We start from the raw sequence: 24272 nt of genomic DNA on the forward strand, positions 1-24272 counted from the left end.
CTTCTTCAGCCCTTTATCTTTCCAATCACCTTCTAGCTTCACCTATCACCTTCTAACTATCCTCTCCATTCCTCACCATAGATGCTGCCTGACCTGCTGAGTACCTCCAGCATTTTGTGTGTGTTGCTCTGGATTTCCAGCATCTTCAGAATCTCCTGTGGGTTCTTAGAGTACTAAAACAGGCTTTCAGTATTTTGTTTTCTGACTAATTAAGTCACTGATACAGCAGGGTTCCACAACAGAACACTTAATATTCACTTGAGAAAGCACGGTGTCATACAGCGCAGAAAGAGGTCTGCAGTCCACCGTATCAGTGCAACTATAGAGTCATAGAAAATTACGGCACAGAAACAGGCTCTTCAACCCTTCTAGTTCATGCCAAACCGACTTGCCCCATCGACCTGCACCCAGAACAAGCTATCCATACCCCTCCCATCCTTGTACCTATCCAAACTTCTCATAAACATTGAAATCGAGCTCACATGCACCATTTGTGCAGGCAGCTCATTCTAAATTCTCACAACTTTCTGAGTGATGAAGTCTCCCCTCATGTTTCCCTTGAACTTCTCACCTTTCACCCTTAACCCATGACCCCTAGCTAAGGTCCCATCCAATCGCAGTGGAAAAAGCCTGCTTGTATCTAACCTTTCAAAACCCCTCATAATTTTGTATACCTCTATCAAATCTTCCCTCAACCCTCTACGTTCTTTTACAAATCCCATTTCCCAGCATTTAGTCAGTAACCTTGGCAATTCAGTGTTCTTCCAGATGATTGTTATATATTGTGACAGTGTCTACACCATCTTCTCAGACACTGTGTTCCACACTGCAGTCGTGGGCACCATGGTGTCATAGCAGTTAGTGCAACACTTTACAGTGACAGCAACCTGAGTTCAATTCCGCCATTGTTAGGTGCTGTACGTTCCACCTCATGCCGCATGGGTTTCCTCCGCGAGCTCCGGTTTCTTTCCACACTCCAAAGACGTACAGATTGGGGTTAGTGAGTTGTAGACATGCTATACTTTATTTTACTTTACTTTATACTTTACACTTTATTGTCGCCAAACAATTGATACTAGAGCGTACAATCATCACAGCGATATTTGATTCTGTTCTTCGTGCTCCCTGGAGTACAAATCGATAGTAAATATTAAAAATTTAAATTATAAATCATAAATAGAAAATAGAAAAATGGAAAATAAGGTAGTGCAAAAAAACCGAGAGGCAGGTCTGGATATTTGGAGGGTACTGCCAAGATTTGGGTCAGGATCCGTTCAGCAGTCTTATCACAGTTGGAAAGAAGCTGTTCCCAAATCTGGCCGTACAAGTCTTCTCGTGCCATACTGGTGCCAGAAGCACAAAGGCACTTGCAGATTGCCCCCAGCACAATCCTTGCTGATTTGATTTGACATAAACGATCCATTCCTCTGTATGTTTCATTGTTTTAATGTACAGATAACAAATAAAGCTAATATTTAACCACTCTGGATGAAAAGATCTTCCTTAGATCTCTCCTAAACCTCTTGTTGCTCATGTTAACCTCTACCCTCTGCTCTTCCATGGGGAAAAGTTTTCTTCCTATGCCTTTATTTTTATCTGTGCATTTCATTTTGTGTATCTCTATCAGGTTTCCCCTTCCCACCATCCAACCCCTGCCCCACAGCCTGCTCAGCACCAAGGAAAACAAAACCACGTATCTCATCACTTTTGTCACACATACATTGAAACATACAGTGAAATATCTCATTTGTGTCAAATCAAAGCAGTAATGATTGTGCTGGGCATCCCACAAGGGCTGCCACGCCTTCACTAACCCTAAATATATGTCTTTGGACTGTGGGTGGAAACTGGAGCACCCGGAGGCAACCCATATGGTCAAAGAGAGAACATACAGGCAGCAGTGGAAATTGAACCCCCATCTTACAGCTGGCACTGTAATACGATTGTGCTAACTGCTACACTATCATGCTGACGCTTGAGTATGAATATAATATAATAACACAAAACAACAAGGATAGAACCAAACAATGGTTGCATCATGATCTGGTAGGGGAGTTCGAATGTGCAGGAATGTAAGAAACATCAGAGAATAGTGGATTCTACCCAATACATCAAGGGCACATCCCTTCCCACCCACGGTCGCATCTCTGATGCTATGTGCCTGTGATGCCACTGCAAGGAAGTCTTATGTTACACTTACGCACATGACAATAAACTCAACACTGATTTACAAACAAGAGAAAATCTGCAGATGCTGGAAATCCAAGTAACAGACAGAAAATATTGGAGGAACTCAGCAGGCCAAGCAACATCTATGGGAAGGAATTAACAGTTGACATTTCAGGCCGAAAGTTCAGAAATCGATGTTCATGCCATCAGGTTGGAGGCTACCTAGATGGAATATAAGGTCTTGCTCCTCCAACCTGAGTGTTGCCTCAGCACTTTCTTGCACTTCCAGTGATGCAACCCACTCCCACCACCACCATTCCCTATTATTCCCTCTGTCACCTTGTCTCCTTCCCTGCCCATCACCTCCCTCTGGTGCTCCTCCCCCTTCTCTTTTCTTCCATGGACTTCTATCCTCTCCTATCAGAATCCCCTTTCTCCAGCCCCGTATCTCTTTCACCAATCGACTTCCCAGCTCTTTGCTTCACCCCTCCCCCCTCTTGAATTCACCTATCCCCTACTATCTTGTATTTCTTCCTCCCCTTCCCCCACCTTCTTACTCTGACCTCATCTTTTTTTCTCCAATCCTAATGAAGGGTCTCGGCCCGAAATATATCTCAACCACATTTTCCTGCCTTTTCTCTGTAACCTTTGACCTCCCACAAAGCAAGTACCTCCGATTAAATAATCCAATGACTTGGCCTCCACAGCCATTGGTGGCAATGAATATCAGAACACCACAGATTCACCACCCTCTGAGAAATTTTTCCTCATCTGTGTTCTAAAGAGACGTCATTCTCTTCTGAGCCTCTGGTGCTAGATTCCCCAGTATACGAAACATCCTCTCCATGCCCACTCTATCTAGGCCTTTCAATATTCAATAGATTTCAATGAAATTCCCCTCATTCTTCTAAACTCCAGCGAGTGTAGGCCCAGAGGCATCAGATTCTCCTTGTATGTTAAGCTTTTCATTCCAGGATTATTCTTGTTATCCTCCTCTAGGCCCTCTACAATGCCAGGATGTCCTTTCTTAGATAAGAGGCCAAAAACAGCTTACAATGCTCCAAGTGCGGTCTGACCAATACCTTATAAAGCCTCAGTATTACATCTTTCTGCATTGCATCGTCTGCTGCATTGCTCTGTTCGGCTTATTAGCGGGTCAATATCCTACCAACACCACCACAAATTTTCTTATCAGCTACTTAAGCACAAGAGATTCTGCAGATGCTGGAAATCCAGATTTGGCCAATATCATGCATTGAAGGGCCTGTATTGTTCTATGTTCCATGAATCTTGTTCCTTTAGGGGCAAGAGTTATAAGGATGCCAAGTCATCCAATTAGAAGGAAAGTTTACTGAGAGAACTGTAGATGTTGGTGAAGGAGGAGGTGAATGGACAAGTGTAGCACATACAGTACTGTACAAAAGTCTTAGGCACATACATGGTATATAGCTAGAGTGACTAAGACTTCTGCATGGTACTGTAGTAATTTATGTACATGCTGCATCCCCCAAAAAAAACCAAATTTCATGACATATGTGAGTGATGATAAACCTGATTCTTATATGGGTCTCTGCTGTGGACTGAGAGTGGGAAGGGGGCAGGGAGAGGGGATTCATGGTTGGGAAAAGGGGAAGAGAGAGGGGAAGAAATGGAAAGCACCAGAGAGACATTCTGTAATAATCAATAAACCAATTGTTTGGAATCAAATGTCTCAGGGCTGTGTGTTTCTGTAGCTGTGCCACGCCTTCCCCGGCACTCCACCCTCCCCATTCCCAACATCCTTTGCTCCTGCCAGGTTTACAAACTCGCTCTTTGCCCCATGTTGACAAATACAGTACTGTGCAAAAGTCTTAGGCACCCTAGATATATACATGTACCCAAGACTTTTGCACAATACTATAGCTGTGGTTGATTTGTTATCAGCTGAAAACTCGGCAGTCACAAGGCAGCCCTACCAACAGCAACGGCCAAACTGTCCCAGGCCTGTTGCACTCACATCCATCATCATGAACAGTTTCTAGAGGCTCGTCATGACGCACATCAAGACCCTGCTGCCCCCCTCACTGGACCCCCTGCAGTTCGCATACCATCCCAACCGTTCAACAGATGACGTCATTGCCATCACCCTCCACCTGGCCCTAACCCACCTGGACAAAAAAGACACGTACGTTCGAATGCTGTTCATAGTTCAGCAGTCAACACAATCATTCCTCAGAAACTGATTGGAAAGCTGAGCCTACTGGGCCCGAACACCTCCCTCTGCAACTGGATCCTAGACTTCCTGACTGGGAGACCTCAGTCAGTCCAGATTGGAAGCAGCATCTCCAACACCATCAAACTGAGTACAGGGGCCCCCCAGGGCTGTGTGCTCAGTCCACTGCTGTTCACTCTGCTGACCCACGACTGTGCTGCAACACACAGCTCAAACCACATCATCAAGTTCGCCAAATACACGACCGTGGTGGGTCTCATCAGCAAGAACGATGAGTCAGCATACAGAGAGGAGGTGCAGCGGTTAACAGACTGATGCAGAGCCAACAACCTGTCTCTGAATGCAAACAAAAGAGATGGTTGTTGACTTCAGGAGAGCACGGAGCGACCACTCTCTGCTGAACATCGATGACTCCTCCATAGGGATCGTTAAGAGCACCAAATTTCTTGGTGTTCACCTGGCAGAGAATCTCACCTGGTCCCTAACACCAGTTCCATAGTAAAGAAAGCCCAGCAGCATCTCTACTTTCTGCGAAGGCTGAGAAAAGTCCATCTCCCACTTCCCATCCTCACCACATTCTACAGAGGTTGTATTGAGAGCATCCTGAACAGCTGCATCACTGCCTGGTTTGGAAATTGCACCATCTCAGATCACAAGACCCTGCAGGGGATAGTGAGGTCAGCTGAGAAGATCATCGGGGTCTCTCTTCCCACCATTACAGACATTTACACCACACGCTGCATCCGCAAAGCAAACAGCATTATGAAGAACCCCATGCACCCCTCATACAAACTCTTCACCCTCCTGCCATCTGGCAAAAGGCACCGAAACATTCGGGCTCTCATGACCAGACTATGTAACAGTTTCTTCCCCCAAGCCATCAGACTCCTCCATACCCAGAGCCTGGACTGACACCAACCTACTGCCCTCTACAGGATGTATGAGCATCCAAGGAGAGGCAAGGTAGTGTCGCAGTTGGCATAATTGCTTTACAGTGCCAACAATCAGTGATCAGGGTTCAATTCCTGCCACTGGAGGATTGTAAGGAGTTTGTTATGACCATGTGGGTTTCTTCCAGGTACTCTGGTTTCCTCCCACATTCCAAAGAAAGGTTAGGGTTAGTGGGAATGCTACACTGGCGCTGGAAGTGTGGCAATACTTGCAACCTGCCCCCAGTACAATCTGCATTGGTCGTTCACACAAAATGACATTATTTCACTGGACGCTCACACCTCAAACTGGCCACAAGAAGGAGACAGTGATGACAATGCCAACCCCTTCCTGCTCACCTACCTGTTAGATAATTATTACTTCATCGTTATCACCTGTCACTTATTTGTAGCCTGATATAAGTTCCATGTCCCTTGTGTTGTTTTTGCTCCATCTTGGAATCACCTTTTGTTATTGAAGTTTTGCCTTTGTATGTAGGAATCTCTAGTTTCTGAAACTCTAGTTTGTTTTTTTTTTGTATTTTGACTTTGCCTGTGAGTTTTTTGGACCCTCTGTCTGTACCTTGCTTGCTAAGGAATCCAGTAAAGCCTTGTTGGACTTTCTCCTCTAATGTTGCGAGACTTTTCTCAACAATTGGTTTCACCACTATTCTATGTGAAGGAAGTTAGAACTGAAGAAGTTACTTCATCAGCTAAACCAAAGCTATTCTGCAACATATGGCTTCCCAATATCCTTGGTGTAATGTTAAATATATGAACGGTCAACATTTTGCAAGACTTTTGTACAGAAAATATTTATTTGATTGACATACCTGGGATGAAAGCAAATTGCAGTCAATATATAGACCTCTTCCAGTCTTCTGTCGCTGTAGCAGCCCTGCCATTATGGCTCCATGACTGTATAAACCTGTAGCTAGGTCTGTCATGGCCACTCCAGGTCTAACCGGGTCACCATCCTAATGAGAAAGCAAAAACAAATTGAAAATCTCTTACAGATTTAAGACAAATGCTTATGTCATTGAGACCAGTGTAAATCCTAAAGCTTGTTTGAAATCATGGCCCAAATGGATGTGAAGGAATGTGTTGTGGTTTTAGGGGTTTGTTTGTATTTGCTCACCTTTCTGAATGTTTTGTATCTGATTAGCGTCCTCTTGGAGTACTGCTCAATAAAATGAAGCCAAACATTCCTCAAACAATCCCCTTTGAATCAACATATCAGGAATGTTTAGAAGAGGACACAAATAATCACATGCGAACTATATTCAACACTACTGCTCAGAAACAGGTCCTTTGGCCCATCTAATCCATGCTAAACTGTTATTTTTCCTAGTCCCAATGACCCACCTAGACCACAGCCCACAAAATTCATGTGTCTATCCAAACTTCTTAAATGTTACGAAGCCCACCGTCACCACTTCCACTTTCCACCTCCTACGAATGAAGAGCCGCAGCACCCCCCTTAAATATTTCACATTCCACGCTTAGCCTATGACCTCTAGTTCTAGCCTCACCCAACCTCCATGGAAAAAGCTTGCTTGCATTTACCCTGTCTGCCTTAATATTGATTAGGATTACATATACACTAATATTGATTTCAATTTAATAACTTCTCTTTTAGATAAGGCTTTGGTCAGGCCACACTTGAAGTAATGTGAGCAGTTTTGGGCCCATTATCTAAGAAGAAATGTGCTGGCATTGGAGAAAGTCCAGAGGAGTGTACAAAAGAGGTAATGTATTTACATTTCCACTGTGAATGCCCACAAGTAAATTAACCTCAACATATATGTACTTTAATAATAAATTTACTTTAAATTTCCAAATCTCTGGGGTCTGATTAATTATATCCAAGAGCACTGTGGGAAGCTAGGAAAAAAGTGCAAGAACCATGGCTGAGATAGAAATCACCATTACAACTTCGTGCACAGGAGATCATATCTCATGAATGTAATTGAGTAATTTTTTTCAATAAATAACCAAGAAAGCCAATGAGGGCAGGACCATAAACCCAGTCTATATGGACTTCAGGCAGGGCTTTGATAAGTTTTCACATGGTAAGTTAAATTGCATGGGATTTAGGGAGTGCTCGCTAACGTGGAGAGGATATTTCATATAGTGGGGGAGCCTGGGACCCAAGGGCACAGCCTCAGAGTAGAAGGACAGCCTTTTAGAACAATTTGAGGTGGATCTTTTTACTCAGCTGGTAGTGAATCTATGGAATTCATTGCCACAGCCAGTTGTGGAAGCCAAGACATTGGGTATATTTAAAGCGGAGGTTGATAGGTTCTTGATTAATCAGGGCATCAAAGGTTACGGGAAGAAGGCAGGGGAATGGAGTTGAAAGGGAAAATTAATCAGCCATGATTGAATGGCAGAGAAGACTCAATGGGCTGAAACATATAATTCATCTCTTATCTTATGGTCTTTTTCTGTGCTATTGCAAAAGATTAAAATGAAAAATGACACATCTGTCAAGCACCCTAAGAGATGAAAGAGAAGGTGAAAGTATATACACAGGTTTGCACAGAATGTTGAAAGGCATGGACAGGGTGGATGTGGCAAAGTTATTTCCCATGATGGGGGAGTCTAGTACAAGAGGGCATGACTTAAGGATTGAAGGGCGCCCTTTCAGAACAGAGATGTGAAGAAATTTGTTTAGCCAGAGGGTGGGAATCTGTGGAATTTGTTGCCACGGGCGGCAGTGGAGGCCAAGTCATTGGGTGTATTTAAGGCAGAAATTGATAGGTATCTGAGTAGCCAGGGCATCAAAGGTTACGGTGAGAAGGTGGGGGAGTGGGACTAAATGGGAGAATGGATCAGCTCATGATAAAATGGCAGAGCAGACTCGATGGGCCGAATGGCTGACCTGCTCCTTTGTCTTATGGTCTTACGGTTTCAATAAAGACATTGGCTCATTCTTGGTCAGCAATCTATGAGAGGTTTTGGTGTATAACTTTCAGTTCTTTAATAACTTAAAACTATGGTTTACAACCAATTACACCTGGATTCTGTTCTAGGTATTGATCAGTGGCTTAGTGAAACACTTCCTGGCTACAGGTTTGAAGTCTGATATTCACCTAAACTATTGTCAGGCACTGCTAGAGGCTTCAATATTTTTTGTTGCCTCAATTTATATAACTCGCTGCATTTTTTTCTGCAGTCATTGAAACAGAAAATGGTCCATTATCCCATTAAAAAATGGTTGAGTTAACTCGGCCTTTTCTCCTTGGAGTGACGGAGGATGAGAGGTGACCTGATAGAGGTGTATAAGATGATGAGAGGCATTGATCGTATGGATAGTGAGAGGCTTTTTCCCAGGGCTGAAATGGCTTAGCACGAGAGGACATAGTTCTAAGGTGCTTAGAAGTAGGTACAGAGGAGATGTCAGGAGTAAGTTTTTACGCAGAGAGTGGTGAGTGCATGGAATGGGCTGCCGGCGGCAGTGGTGGAGGCGGAAATGATAGAGTCTTTTAAGAGACTCCTGGATAGGAACATGGAGCTTAGAAAAATATAGGGCTATGGGTAAGCCTAGTAATTTCTAAGGTAGGGACATGTTCGGCACAACTTTGTGGGCTGAAGGGCCTGTATTGTGCTGTAGGTTTTCTATGTTTCTATCCCAAACCAAGGTATAGAGGCTGTTGTACTGAAGTGACAAAAAGGGCAAGAAGATCTTAAGACACCAGAGTAGAATTAGGCCATTTGGCCATCGAGTCTGTTCTGCCATTCAATCATGGGTGATATATTATCCCTCTCAACCCATTCTCTTGCCTTCTTCCTGTAATCTTTAATGACCTTACTAATCAAGAGTCTTAGACTTTCAATCCCGACTATCCTGCTGGTGACTTTACAGTTTGGAAAATAAAATTATAGACTTCAGAGCAAGATTGCTGTACCAGAAGGATATCAGGGACTGCTGCATACTCTGCTTTGTGGATAGATAGCTCACACTTGCAATATCAGACAGAGCGCTACAGCCTCAAACAAGAGAAAATCTGCAGTTGCTGGAAATGGCGCCGCATACAGTATTGCAAGTTCCGTTCCAACTTTACAGTATACTTCTGATTTCTGCGATTTCCTTCGGATATGATAGACTGGCTCTCCTGAACATCGGGAAGACGGCATTTACCCACTACATGCCGCCTATTCTACACTGAGATGCCCTGCTTGCGCAATCAATGGGAGAGTCACCTACTACTGCCGCTCCCTCGGAAGCAGGATTTGAGGCGAGAGAGAAGGGCTGGCATCCTGGTGAGGTTGAGGTAGCGTGCTAATCGGCCGCCGCTCCCAGGCATATTCCTGGCTAATGTTCAGTCCTTGGACAATAAGCTGTGCGAACTGAGAGCCAGAATCTTCTACCAACAGGAAACAAAGGAATGTAACATTTTGTGCTTTGTGGAGACCTGGCTGACGGAGGAAATACCAGATCATGCCATCAAGCCCTCTGGGTTCTCCCTGTTCCAGGTCAAAAAACCTCTCTGGGAAGAGTAAAGGAGGTCGGGTATGCTTCACTGTCAATAATGCCTGGTGCGACCCCCGGAATGTGCATGCCCTCAAATCCTTTTGTTCCCCAGACCTGGAGTAGCTTGTGCTGCTGTGTAAACCTTTCTGGCTGTCTAGGGAGTTCACGGCTGTCATTATCACAGCTGTGTATATTCCACCACAGACTGATACTGACCTGGCTCTCAAAGAACTGTATAAGATCATCAGCACCCTGGAGACTGATTACCCGGAGGCTGCCTTCATTGTCACCGGTGACTTTAATCAAGTGTCGCTGACTAAAGTCTCTCAGAAGTTTTGCCAACACATCCAGGTGAGCACGCAGGGAGATAACATACTCGACCACTGCTACTCTCCCTTCCGCAACATTTACAAAGCACTCCTCCGCCCTCCATTTGGAAAATCAGGTCATTCCTCCATTTTTCTGGTGCCAAAGTACAGGCAGAAGCTTAAACAAGAGGCAGCCATAGTTAACACCATCCACTGTTGGTCCGACCAATCTGCCTCCATGCTACAGGACTGCTTTGATAACGTTGACTGGAACGTCCTCCATGACTAGGATGTCTCCAAGTTCACGGAAGGAGTCACGAGTTTCATCCAGAAGTGCATCGAGGATGTTGCACCCCAGAAATCGGTCAAGATCTTCCCAAATCAGAAACCCTGCATCAACAGTACAAGTAGTACAAGTAGCACTAACTGCACAAGACAGAGCTTACAGCTAGAGCTCAAGAAATGCAGCTATGATCTGCGCAAAGTCATCAAGACAGTGAAACGACAATACAGAGACAAGATCCAGACCCAACTTAACACCAACAACACACGCAGCTTATGGCAAGGTCTGCACACCATCGCAGACTTCAAAGCCAAACGCAGTGAAGTTTCCAACAATGATGCCTCTCTCCCAGACAAGCTAAATCTTTTTTATGCTCAATTTGACGTCACCAATACTGAGCCCCTGAGTAGACTTGCAGATGATGCAGCAGGCAGCTTGGTCATCTCTGAGGCCGAAGCACGCAGGTGTTTCCAACGGGTGGACAGTCGCAAGGCCGCGGGACCGGACGGCATCCCAGGGCGAGCGCTCAGGATGTGCATGGCACAACTGGCAGGTGCGTTTACAGACATTTTTAATCTCTCCCTTCCCCAGTGCAGAGTGCCCTGCTGCTTCAAAACATCCACCATTGTCCCTGTACATAAAAAGACCACGGTAACATGCCTGAACGACTGGTGTCCTGTCGCACTCATTTCAATCATAAGCAAATGCTTTGAGAGGCTGGTCAAGGACTACATCTGCAGCACGCTGCCACCCACACTGGACCCCCTACAATTCGCCTATCGACACAGCTGATCAACAGATGACGCAATAGCGACAGCTCTACACACTGTCCTTACACATCTGGAGACAAGGGATGCTTATGTGAGAATGCTGTTCTTGGACTACAGTTCAGCATTCTACACCATAATTCCCTCCAGGCTCGACAAGAAGCTCAGAGATCTCAGCCTTCACCCTGCCTTGTGTAGCTGGATCCTGGACTTCCTGTCAGATCACTAGCAGGTGGTAAGAGTGGGCTCCCTCACCTCCGCCCCTCTGACCTTTAACACAGGTGCCTCTCAGGGCTGTGTACTAAGCCCCCTCCTTTACTCTCTGTATACCCATGAATGCATTGCCACCCACAGCAACAATCTAATTAAATTTGCTGACGACGCTACACTGATTGGCCTAGGCTCAAATAATAATGAGGTAGCCTACAGAGAGGAAGTCATCACCCTGACACAGTGGTGTGAAGAAAACAACCTCTCCCTCAATATTGCAAAAACAAAGGAGCTGGTTGTGGACTACAGGAGGAATGGATACAGGCTAACCCCTATTGACATCAATGGATCTGGGGTTGAGAGCGTGTACAGCCTTATGTTCCTCAGCATAAATATCACCGAGGATCTCACGTGGTCGGTACATACCGGCTGTGTGGTGAGAAAAGCACAACAGTGCCTCTTTCACCTCGGACGGCTGAAGAAGTTTGGTAAGGCCTCACAAGTACTAAGAACTTTCTATAGGGGCACGATTGAGAGCATGCCTGGTATGGGAACTGTACTTCCCTCAATCGCAGGACTCTGCAGAGAGTGGTGCGGACAGCCCAGCACATCTGTCGACGTGAACTTCCCGCTATTCAGGTCATTTACAAAGACAGGTGTGTAAAAAGGGCCCGAAGGATCATTGGAAACCCGAGTCACCCCAACCACAAACTGTTGCAGCTGCTAGCATCCAGGAAACGGTACCGCAGCATAAAAGCCAGGACCAGCATGCTCCGGGACAGCTTCTTCCACCAGGCCATCAGACCGATTAATTCATGCTGAAGCTACTGTATTTCTATGTTATACTGACTATCCTGTTGTATGTAATATTTATTATAAATTAATATAATTGCACATTGCACATTTGAACAGAGACGTAACATAAAGATTTTTACTCCTCGTGTATTTGAAGGGTGTAAGTAATAAAGACAATTCAAATCTGAGAACACACACAAAATGCTGTGGGAACTCAGCAGGTTAGGCAGCATCTAGGAAAAGAGTGCAGTCAACATTTCGGCCTGAAACATCAACTGTACTCTTTTCCTAGATGCTGCCTGGCCTGCTGAGTTCCTTCAGCATTTGAAAGTTGCTGGTGAACGCAGCAGGACAGGCAGCATCTCTAGGAAGAGGTGCAGTCGACGTTTCAGGCCGAGACCCTTCGTCAGGACTAACTGAAGGAAGAGTGAGTAAGGGATTTGAAAGTTGGAGGGGGAGGGGGAGATCCAAAATGATAGGAGAAGACAGGAGGGGGAGGGATGGAGCCAAGAGCTGGACAGGTGATAGGTAAAAGGGATACGAGAGGATCATGGGACAGGAGGTCCGGACCCAGAGGATGGGCAAGGGGTATATTCAGAGGGACAGAGGGAGAAAAAGGAGAGTGAGAGAAAGAATGTGTGTATAAAAATAAGTAACAGATGGGGTACGAGGGGGAGGTGGGGCATTAGCGGAAGTTAGAGAAGTCGATGTTCATGCCATCAGGTTGGAGGCTACCCAGACGGAATATAAGGTGTTGTTCCTCCAACCTGAGTGTGGCTCCATCTTTACAGTAGAGGAGGCCGTGGATAGACATGTCAGAATGGGAATGGGATGTGGAATTATGTCTTCTCCTATCATTTTGGATCTCCCCCTCCCCCTCCAACTTCCAAATCCCTTACTCACTCTTCCTTCAGTTAGTCCTGACGAAGGGTCTCGGCCTGAAATGTCGACTGCACCTCTTCCTAGAGATGCTGCCTGGCCTGCTGCGTTCACCAGCAACTTTTATGTGTGTTGCTTGAATTTCCAGCATCTTCAGAATTCCTGTTGTTTTCCTTCAGCATTTTGTGTGTTATGGTACAGCCTGATGGCTTCTTCACTCTCCACAAAGACAAGACCGTTCAGTCTTTTCAATATAGATGAGGTTGTGTATGCTTTATGATTAACTCATCGTGGTGCACAAGCGTGGCAGTTCTGTCACAATCCTGCTCACCCGACCTAGAACATTTAGTGGTCAAATGTTGTCCATTTTATCTGCTGAGGCAGTTTTCAACCATCATCGTGGTAGTGGTGTACATTCCACCTCAGGCCAACATCAGGCAGGCAATAGCGGAGCTGAGCAATTAATCAGCAGGCACAAAACTCGGCACCCTAATGCCTTTCCTATCGATGTGGGACATCTCTACCAGAGCAGTTTGAAGAAATCTCTGAACAACTACCACCAACATATCACCTGTGAACCAGAGGAGCCAACACATTTGATCACTGTTATGCCACCATCAAGAACACTTACTGGGCCAATCCATGCCCACACTTTGGAAAGTGTGATCTCTTGACCGTACTTCTACTCCCAGCATATAGGCAGAGACTGAAGACGGCAGCACCAGTGGTGAGGCCCAAGAAGGTATGACCAAGGGAGGTGGAGGAGCGATTACAGATCTGCTTTAAGTTGGTGGACTAGACAATATTCAGGGATTTATCTTCAAGCCTGAATGAATACGCACAATTGTCACTGACTTCATCAAGCCCTTTGTGGGTGAGTGTGTGTCTTTGAAAACATACTGCATGAACCCAAACCAAAAGCTGTGGATGAACCAGGAGATTCGTAATCTGCTGAGGGCTAGATCTGTGGCATTCAAGTCGGTGATGCAGAATAGAAACATAGAAAATAGGTGCAGGAGTAGGCCGTTCGGCCCTTCGAGCCTGCACCGCCATTCAGTATGATGCGGCTGATCATCCAACTCAGAACCCTGTACCAGCCTTCCCTCCATACCCCCTGATCCCCTTAGCCACAAGGGCCATATCTAACTCCCCCTTAAATATAGCCAATGAACTGGCCTCAACTGTTTCCTGTGGCAGAGAATTCCACAGATTCACCACTCGCTGTGTGAAGAAATTTTTCCTAATCTCGGTCCTAAAAGACTTCCCCTTTATCCTCAAACTGTGATCCCTCGTTCTGGACTTTCCCAACATCTGGAACAATCTTCCTGCATCTAGCCTTTAGGATTTTATACGTTTACAATAATACAAGAAATCCAGATCTGAGCTATAGAGGCTATTTTAGGAGCAAATAAACAAAGATGGAAGGATAGTAGTCCGGGTAATTATAGACCACTACGCCTTACGTCTGTGGTGGGAAAACTGTTGGAAAAGATTCTTAGAGATAGGATCTATGGGCATTTAGAGAATTATGGTCTGATCAGGGGCAGTCAGCATGACTTTGTGAAGGGCAGATCATGTCTAACAAGCCTGAGTTCTTTGAGGAGAAGACCAGGCATATAGATGAGGGTAGTGCAGTGGATGTGATCTATATGGATTTTAGTAAGGCATTTGACAAGGTTCCACACAGTAGGCACGGGATCCAGGGAAGTTTGGCCAGGTGGATTCAAAATTGGCTTGTCTGCAGAAGGCAGAGGTTCATGGTGGAGGGAGTACATTCAGATTGGAGGGTTGTTACTAGTGGTGTCCCACAAAGATCTGTTCTGGGACCTCTACTTTTCATGATTTTTATTAACAATCTGGATGTGGGGGTAGAAGGGTGGGTTGGCAAGTTTGCAGATGACACAAAGGTTGGTGGTGTTGTAGATAGTGTAGAGGATTGTCGAAGATTGCAGAGAGACATTGATAGGTTGCAGAAGTGGGCTGAGAAATGGCAGATGGAGTTCAACCCAGAGAAGTGTGAGGTGGTACACTTTGGAAGGACAAATTCCAAGGCAGAGTACAAAGTAAATGGCAGGATACTTGGTAGTGTGGAGGCCAGAGGGATCTGGGGGTACATGTCCCTGAAAGTTGCCTCACAGGTAGATAGGGTAGTTAAGAAAGCTTATGGGGTGTTAGTTTTCATAAGTCAAGGGATAGAGCTTAAGAGTCGCGAGGTAATGATGCAGCTCTATAAAACTCTGGTTAGGCCACATTTGTAGTACTGTGTCCAGTTTTGGTCGCCTCACTGTAGGAAGGATGTAGAAGCATTGGAAAGGGTACAGAGGAGATTTACCAGGATGCTGCCTGGTTCAGAGAGTATGCATTATGATCAGAGATTAAGGGAGCTAGGGCTTTACTCTTTGTAAAGAAGGAGGAAGAGAGGAGACATGATAGAGGTATACAAGATATTAAGAGGAATAGATAGAGTGGACAGCCAGTGCCTCTTCCCCAGGGCACCACTGCTCAATACAAGGGGACATGGCTTTAAGGTAAGGGGTGGGAAGTTCAAGGGGGATATTAGAGCAAGGTTTTTTACTCAGAGAGTGGTTGGTGCGTGGAATGCACTGCCTGAGTCAGTGGTGGAGGCAGATACACTAGTGAAATTTAAGAGACTACTAGACAGGTATATGGATGAATTTAAGGTGGTGGGGGTTATGTGGGAGGCAGGGTTTGAGGGTTGGCACAACAATGTGGGCCGAAGGGCCTGTACTGTGCTGTACTATTCTATGTTCTATGTTCTAAACCCAATTGAAGTTAGATACTAAATCAGATGCATATCAGCTCTGGCAATGTTTGCAGCCCGTTACTTCCTACGAAGTGAAACCTAACATCATGAAAGACTGCACTCCCAGATGAGCTCATTATCTTTTAAGCACGCTTTGAAAAGGAGAATAAAACTACACCTGTGAGAATCTCTCCAGTACTTGGTGATCCTGTGATCTCTGTTTTGGAGGCTGACATCAAATCATCTTTCAAGAGGGTGAACCTTTGCAAGGTGTCAGGCCCTGACAGTGTACCTGGTAGGGGACTGAAAACTTGTGCCAACCAACTGGCGTGAGTGTTCAAGGACACCTTCAATCTCTTACCACTGCAGCCTTCCACCTACTTCAAAAGGGCGACAATCATACCAGTGCCCAAGAAAAGCAGGGTGAGCTGCCTCAATGACTATTAAGCTGTGGCACTCACATCTACAGTAATGAAGTGCTTTGAGAGGTTCAGGTTCAAGTTCAATTCGAGTTCAAGTTTAATTATCATTTCATCATACATGAATACCCATGAATACAGCCAAACGAAACAGTGTTCTTCTGGGGCCAAGGTGCAAAGTACACAACAGTCACACACTGCACAAGGCACATACAGCACGTATTATTATGATAGCAGTAAACATACAGTCACACAGATATGCCAGCCCCACACCAGCATGGACGCCACACCACACCGACTCCGGAGTCTCCCCTCCTGAATGGCTGCAACAGGCAAGCTCACAGCAAAAAGCCTAGTCCTCACTACAATTGAGGCTACGTAGTTCCTCGGCTATCGGACTTGCAGTATTTTAATTTACCGACATACAACAGGGCCTTGTGATTGCTGTTTAAGACAATCACTTGCTGTCAGATTACACAATGATTCCGATGCCCTTCTGCAGCAGGTAGCAACACAGGTTCTGCACCAAGTCCAACTCCTCCACCAGTGAGAAACTCGCAGTTGGATAGACCTGAGTACTTGAAATTTTTAATGTCCAGCATGGTTTTGTGATCATAAAAATGTTTTAAAAAGACAAAAACACCTTAGGCTGGCCCAGGAGAAGCCACTATGTCTGAGCTGCTGCGGTCTTACTGGAAAAGTTTGGTCATGGCTAAAATCAACACCTGCCTAAGCAAAGACCTGGACACAGTTTGCCTATCACAATAGGTCTACAGGGGACGGAATCTCACTGGTTCTCTGCTCAGACTTGGATCACCTGGACAACAGTAATACCTACGTCAGGCTGCTGTTTATTGATTACATCTCAGCATTCAACACAATCACACCCTCAGTTCCAATCAACAAGCTTAAAAATCTGGGCCTCTGTACCGCCCTCTGCAACTGGGTCCTTGACTTCTTCGTCTGGACACCACAGTCTGTGCAGATCGAAAATAACATCTCCTCTTTGCTGACTATCAAGACTGGTACATGTCAAGGATGCGTGCTAAATCCACTGCTCTACTATCTCTATACCCATGATTGTGTGGCTCAGCACAGCTCAAGCACCATCTATAAATCTGCTGATGACACAACTATTGTTGGCAGAATTTCAGATGGTGATGAGGAGACACACAGGAGCAAGACAGACCAGCTGGTTGAGTGGTGTCGCAGCAACAGGCTTGCACTCAACATCAGTAAGACCAAGGAATTGATTGTGGAGGGAAAGTCAAGGGAACACACACCAGTCCTCATTGAGGGATCAGCAGTGGAATGGGTGAGCAGTTTCAAGTTCTGCGTGCCAACATCTCTGAAGATCTATCCTGGACCGAACATATTGATGCAATTAAGAAGGCATGACAGCAAGTATATTTCTGTAACACTCGCTTCGCCTAGCGGCTTAATATAGGGGATGATAAACCCCCTGCCCGGCCAAACTTAAGAAATCTCGTTTGGGTGGATGCTGCATGATGAGTCCCTTATTACAAATCAGTACCCCGAAATAACAAACAGTACAACATATGCGATTAAACGATTAAGCTTTACAATTCTTACTTTGACACTAGACACAAGAGAACTCTTTCTTAGAGAAACAAAATATGAAAGAAAAAGGGCCCAAATCTTATTAAACAGTCTGTGCACAAAGTTGGAGCTCATGGTTTCCCCTTCGTCGATCCTCCTTCAATCGTTGCTGCCCTTCGGACCCTCGCTCCCAGTCCACCCCATCCAGCGGTCTACCAGATCTCTCCATTCGCGTCTTCTCTCTTCATCTCTCTCTCTCCCTAGCACAGCAATGAAACCTTACAGCGCATTACATTTCATTCAAAGTATGAAGAGAATTGGTATGTTACCAAAGACACTCGCAAATTTTAACAGATGTACCATGGCATTCTATCTGGTTGCATTACTGTTTGATATAGAGAGGCACTACAAAGGATCAGAAAAAGCTGCAGAAAGTTGTAAACTTAGTTCATTCATCATGGCACTAGCCTCCCCAGCATTGAGGACAGTGTTAAAAGGCAATGTCTCAAAAACACAGCATCCATCATTTAGGACACTCATCACTCAGGGCATGTCCTTTGCTAATTAATACCATCATAGAGATACAGAAGCATGAAGACACAATGTTTCAGAAACAGCTTCTTCCTCTCTGCCATCAGATTTCTGAAAGGACTATGTGCCTATGGACACTACATCACTATTTCTTCCTCTTTCTTTGCATTAACATATATATAATATGTTTCATTATGGACTGCAATTTACTGCTGCCTCTAAACATCAAATTTCATGATATACAGTACCTTGGAAAAGTTTTAGAGATGTAAAAATATTCTCTAAAGCAAAGACGTTTTCAAAAATAATGAAAAGTTTCTAAATCACAGAAGACTTACAATAAAGAGCAGTGAACAGTAAAAATTCTAAATCAAAACAGTATTTCATGAGACCACCCTTTGCTTTTAAAACTACATCAATTCTCGTAAGTACACTGGCGTGGAATTCGAAAAGAAAATTGGCTGGTAGGTTGTTCCCAGCATCTTGAAGAACTTGCCACAGTTTTTCTGCAGACTTTGGCTGTCTTGCTTGCTTCTGTCTCTGCAAGGGAACCCAGACTGGCTCGATGATGTTGTGATCAGGGCTCTGTGGAGGCCATACCATCTAAAACCATATAAAAAAAACCTAGGGTGCCGAAGAATTTTGCACAATACTTTATGCCAGTGATATTAAACCCGATCCTAATTCTGTTTAAGATGCAACTGGTCAAGACACCCGCAATGGGTGCTCCTGTGAAAACTAGTTAGAATAACAGGGGTGGGAGCCTCACATGCCTCAGTCTCCTCAGGAAGTGAGGACAGAGCTGTGCTTTCCCTACCGAAGAGGTGGTCTCAGAGGATAAGGTGAAATCATCCATTATGTACACTCCAAGAAACTCTGTTCTCCTAACTCTCTCCACGGATGAGCTGTGCAGTGAGAAATGGTCAGACCGCACATTCCTAAAGTCCACAATCATCTCTTTGGTCTTGTCCATATTGAGACTCAAGTTGTGGTGCTTGCACTGTTCTATCAGCGGCTCTACCAACTCTCTATACACCATTTGTTGTTGTCGTTGATGAGGCCAACCACTCTTGTGTTACTGTCAAACCCGATGATTTGGTTTGAACTGGATCTAGCAGTGCAGTCATGCAGCCCTGGCGGGGGGCGGGGGAGGGGTCGCTGGCATACAGCATGATTCATAAGGTATGAATCATGCTCTCTGCAGAGAGTGGAGAGTACACCAAGGCATTCTACAAGTATGTGAAGAGCAAGAGGGTAAGACGTGAGAGAATAGGACCTGTCAAGTGTGACGGTGGGAAAGTGTGTATGGAACTAGAGGAAATAGCAGAGGTACTTAATGACTACTTTGCTTCAGTATTCACTTCGGAAAAGGATCTTGGCAATTGTAGGGATGACTTACAGTGGACTGAAAAGCTTGAGCATGTAGATATTAAAAAAGTGGATGTGCTGGAGCTTTTGGAAAGCATCAAATTGGATAAGTCATCAGGACCAGATGAGATGTAGCCCAGGCTACTGTAGGAAGTGAGGGAGAAGATTGCTGAGCCTCTGGCAATGATCTTCGCATCGTCAATGGGGATGGGAGAGGTTCCGGAGGATTGGAGGGTTGCAGATATTGTTCCCATATTCAAGAAAGGGAGCAGAGATAGCCCAGGAAATTATAGACCAGTGAGTTTTACTTCAGTGGTTGAGAAGATCCTGAGAGGTAGGATTTATGAACATTTGGAGAGGTATAATATGATTAGGAACAGTCAGCATGGCTTTGTCAAGGGCAGGTCATGCTTTACAAGCCTGATTGAATTTTTTGAGGATGTGACTAAACTCATTGATGAAGGAAGAGCAATAGATGTAGTGTACATGGATTTCAGCAAGGTATTTGATAACGTACCCCATGCAAGGCTTATTGAGAAACGAAGGAGGCATGGGATCTAAGGGGACATTGCTTTGTGGATCCAGAATTGGCTTGCCCACAGAAGGCAAAGAGTGGTTGTAGATGGGTCATATTTTGCATGGAGGTCAGTGACCAGTGGTGTGCCTCAGGGATCTGTTCTGGGACCCTTACTCTTCGGGATTTTTATAAATGACCTGGATGAGGAAGTGGAGGGATGGGTTAGTAAGTTTGCTGATGACACAAAGGTTGAGGTTGTTGTGGATAGTGTGGAGGGCTGTCAGAGGTTACAGCGGGACATTGATAGGATGCAAAACTGGGCTGAGAAGTGGCAGATGGCGTTCTACCCAGATAAGTGTGAAGTGGTTCATTTTGGTAGGTCAAATATGATGGCAGAATATAGTATTAATGTTAAGACTCTTGGTAGTGTGGAGGATCAGAGGGATCATAGGGTCCGAGTCCATAGGACGCTCAAAGCAGCTGTGCAGGTTGACACTGTGGTTAAGAAGGCATACGGTGTATTGGCCTTCATAAATTGTGGAATTGAACTTAGGAGCTGAGAGGTAATGTTGCAGCTATATAGGACCCTGGTCAGACCCCACTTCGTCTGGAATACTGTGCTCAGTTTTGGTCGTCTCACTACAGGAAGGACATGGAAACCATAGAAGGGGTGCAGAGGAGATTTACAAGGATGTTGCCTGGATTGGGGAGCATGCCTTATGAAAACAGGTTGAGTGAACTCGGCCTTTTCTCCTTGGAGCGACGGAGGATGAGAGGAGACCTGATAGAGGTGTATAAGATGACGAGAGACAATGATCATGTGGATAGTCAGAGGCTTTTTCCCAGGGCTGAAATGGTTGCCACAAGAGGGCACAGGTTTAAAGTACTGGGGAGTAGGTACAGAGGAGATGTCAGGGGTAAGTTTTTTACTCAGAGAATGGTGAGTGCGTGGAATGGGCTGCCAGCAATGGTGGTGGAGGCGGATAAGATAGGGTCTCTTAAAGAGACTTCTGGATGGGTACATGGAGCTTAGAAAAATAGAGGGCTATGGGTAAGCCTAGTAATTTTTAAGGTAGGGACATATATGGCACAACTTTGTGGGCTGAAGGGCCTGTATTGTGCTGTAGGTTTTCTATGTTTCTATGATGCAACAGTGCAGTCATGCAGCCCTGGGGGATTGCTGGTATTCAGCATGATGTAGCAGTACAGTAATGCAGCCCTGGGGGTCGCTGGTGTTCAGCATGATGCAGTGAGAAATATTTCTGTCAACACGAACTGACTGACCTTTCTGTCAAGAGGTCCAAGATCCAGTTACAGAGGGAGGTGCTGAAACCCAGCAAGGACAGTTTACCCACCAGTATCTGAGGGATGATCACATTAAATACCAGCATTCTGGAATATGATGCACCTTTTTACAGATGGGACAGGACAGGATAGAGTGGAGTGCAGAAGCTTTGGTATCATCAGTGAACTGATTTGAGCAATAAGCAAACTGAAAGAGGGTTTTCCTTCTGCTAGGTAAGCTGCCAACCACATCAGGTCAGCCCTATCTGCCTGAAGCAACTGGTTTTAAGGTGCCAGTAACCTGTCTTTGCCCCTTCTCCTGTCAGTAGAAACAGTTCTGCTGGGCTTAGTAGCTAAGCCACGCGTGAAGGCCAGGAACACGACTTGGGACCATTTAATAGGTAGTGGGAGTTTATCCTCACTACCCCCTCTGTCCCGGCTATAAAAAACTTAAGGAACCACGTGACAACAACTCAATGCATAAAAACATGTTCAAGAGGTTCAGTTGTTCAGACCAAATATCAGAATGGGGAAGAAATGTAATGCAAGTGACTTTGACCGTGAAATGATTGTTAGCACCAGATGGGGTCCTTAGAGTATCTCAGAAACTGCTGGAATTTTCATGTACAACAATCTCTAAAGTTTACAGAGAATGGTGCGAAAAACAAAAAAACATCCTTAGAGTGACTGCTCTGTAGGTAGAAATGCCTTGTTGATGTGAGTGGTCTGAGGAGAATGGTCAGACTGGTTCAAACTGACAAGAAGGCGACAGTAACTCAAATAACCATGAGTTACACAGTAGTGTGCAGAAGAGCACCTCTGAATGCAACTGTCAAACCTTGAAGTGGATGAGCTACCACAGTAGAAGACCACAAAGATACACTCAGTGGCCAGTTTATTAGGTACACGAGGTAGCAAATAAAGTGGCCAGTGAGCGTACTTCAAAACAAAACTTCTAGGTCAAATGTAATATCACTCTTAAATCTACGGGTCAAGTGGGAAATATTGTCCAACAGGAAGAGCAGATTAAATCTGGGCTACAAGTGTGCTGTCCTTGAAGGGATCACAGTAAAGCTTTCTTGCATACAAGAACTGGAAGGTTTAATCAGCAACAGTGGTCAAGATCTTTGTGTAACAACATAGAGCACCACCAGCTATTTACGTAATTGTGCACGTTTGTGCTGGTGAGGCCAAAGAACACAGAAATAATGTTGGGAAAAATTTACACCATCAGACATTGCAGCAGAATTATGCTATTTGGCTTATTGAGTCTGATCCATCATTCCATCGCGGCTGATTTATTATCTCTCTTAACCCTATTCTCCTACCTCCTTCCCATAACATATGACGCACTGACTAATCAAGAACTTATCAACCTCCACTTTAAAAATACCCAATGACTTGGCATCCACAGCCATGTGTGGCAATGAATTCAACAGATTCACCACCCTCTGGCTGAAGAAATTCCAGTAGGTGACCAGGATAAATTAAGCCTGTAGTGTCTATAAGTTCATAGCACATTTATTATCAAAGTACATATACTTCATACAACCTTGAGATTTGTCTCCTTACTGGTAGCCATGAAACAAAGAACCCTGAAAGAAGCCATGAAAAACAAGACTGCTGAACACCCAATGTGAGGAGAGAGAAAAATAAAAACAAATCGTGCAAACAATAAGGCAAGCAAACAGCATCCAGAACTGAAGTTCACCACACCAGGCATCATTGCAGCCAATTCAGAAGTCCACAGAGCCAATTCAGAAGGACTCAGTCCAGCACAGAGTTGAGCAAACTCCGCAGAGCAGCAAGCCAAACCACAATCCGTTAGTCTTGCGAGACCATGGATCTGCGCCTGGAAAGTCTTCACTCTCCAGGGCGCAGACCTGGGCAAGGTTGTATGGAAGACCGGCAGTTGCCCATGCTGCAAGTCTCCCCTCTCCACGACACCGATGTTGTCCAAGGGAAGGGCATTAGGACCCATACAGCTTGGCACCGGTGTCGTCGCAGAGCAATGTGTGATTAAGTGCCTTGCTCAAGAACACAACACATTGCCTCAGCTGGGGCTCGAACTCACGACCTTCAGATCGCTAGTCGAATGACTTAACCACTTGGCCACGTGCCCACACAAACCACAATAATACTCAAAAAGTTAAGGAAGTGTAAAGATCATGGAGTCATTGTACATCATGAATACAGGCCCTTTGGCCGATCCAGTTCATGCCTACCCAGCTACTCCCAACGTCCTACATTCAGCCCATATCTCTCTAAGTCCTGTCGCTCAATGTACCTACCCAAGTGCTTTTTAAATAATATCATGGTACCTACCTCAACCACTTCCTCTGGCAGCTCGTTCCATTTACTTTTAACCATTTCTATAAGGTCTCCCCTCATTTTCCTGCGTTCCAATGAAGAAACACCTAGCCTGGCCAACCTTTCCCTATAGCTCAGACCCTTTAGTCCTGGTAACATCCTCGTAAAGCTTTTCTCAAAGTTCAAATGTCAAAGATTAAAGTAAGTTTATTATCAAAGTACATACACAGTCTGTCACCATGCACAACCCTGAGACTGATTTTCTTGCAGGGATACTCAAAAAAGCTATAATAGAATAATAACCATAATAGAATCAATGAAAGACCATTTCTCTTTTGTTCAACCAGTGTGTAAAAGACAATAAACCGTGCAAATACAAAAATAAATAAATAATAATAAATACATAAGCAATAAATGTCATAAACATCAGATGCAGAATCATTGAAAGTGAGTCCAAAGGTTGTGGGAACATTTCTCTTCCTTTCTTTAT

General features: G+C 44.9%; 1 protein-coding gene across 5 annotated transcripts in view; it reads right to left on the reverse strand.

Annotated features, from left to right (window-relative positions):
• sugct (succinyl-CoA:glutarate-CoA transferase) overlaps window positions 1-24272 on the reverse strand; it is a 563356-nt gene that overhangs the window by 389364 nt on the left and 149720 nt on the right. For all 5 annotated transcript variants that reach the window (XR_010020283.1, XM_063066726.1, XM_063066693.1 and 2 more), the window contains exon 8: window positions 6144-6287. Coding sequence is in view for 4 of the 5 variants with exons in the window: in XM_063066726.1 (XP_062922796.1) it covers window positions 6144-6287 (144 nt within the window). In the remaining variant the exon portion in view is untranslated. The remainder of the gene's footprint in view (window positions 1-6143; window positions 6288-24272) is intronic.

This window comes from Mobula hypostoma, chromosome 1 (genome assembly GCF_963921235.1).
Source record: "Mobula hypostoma chromosome 1, sMobHyp1.1, whole genome shotgun sequence".
NCBI classification, from domain to species: Eukaryota; Metazoa; Chordata; class Chondrichthyes; order Myliobatiformes; family Myliobatidae; genus Mobula; species Mobula hypostoma.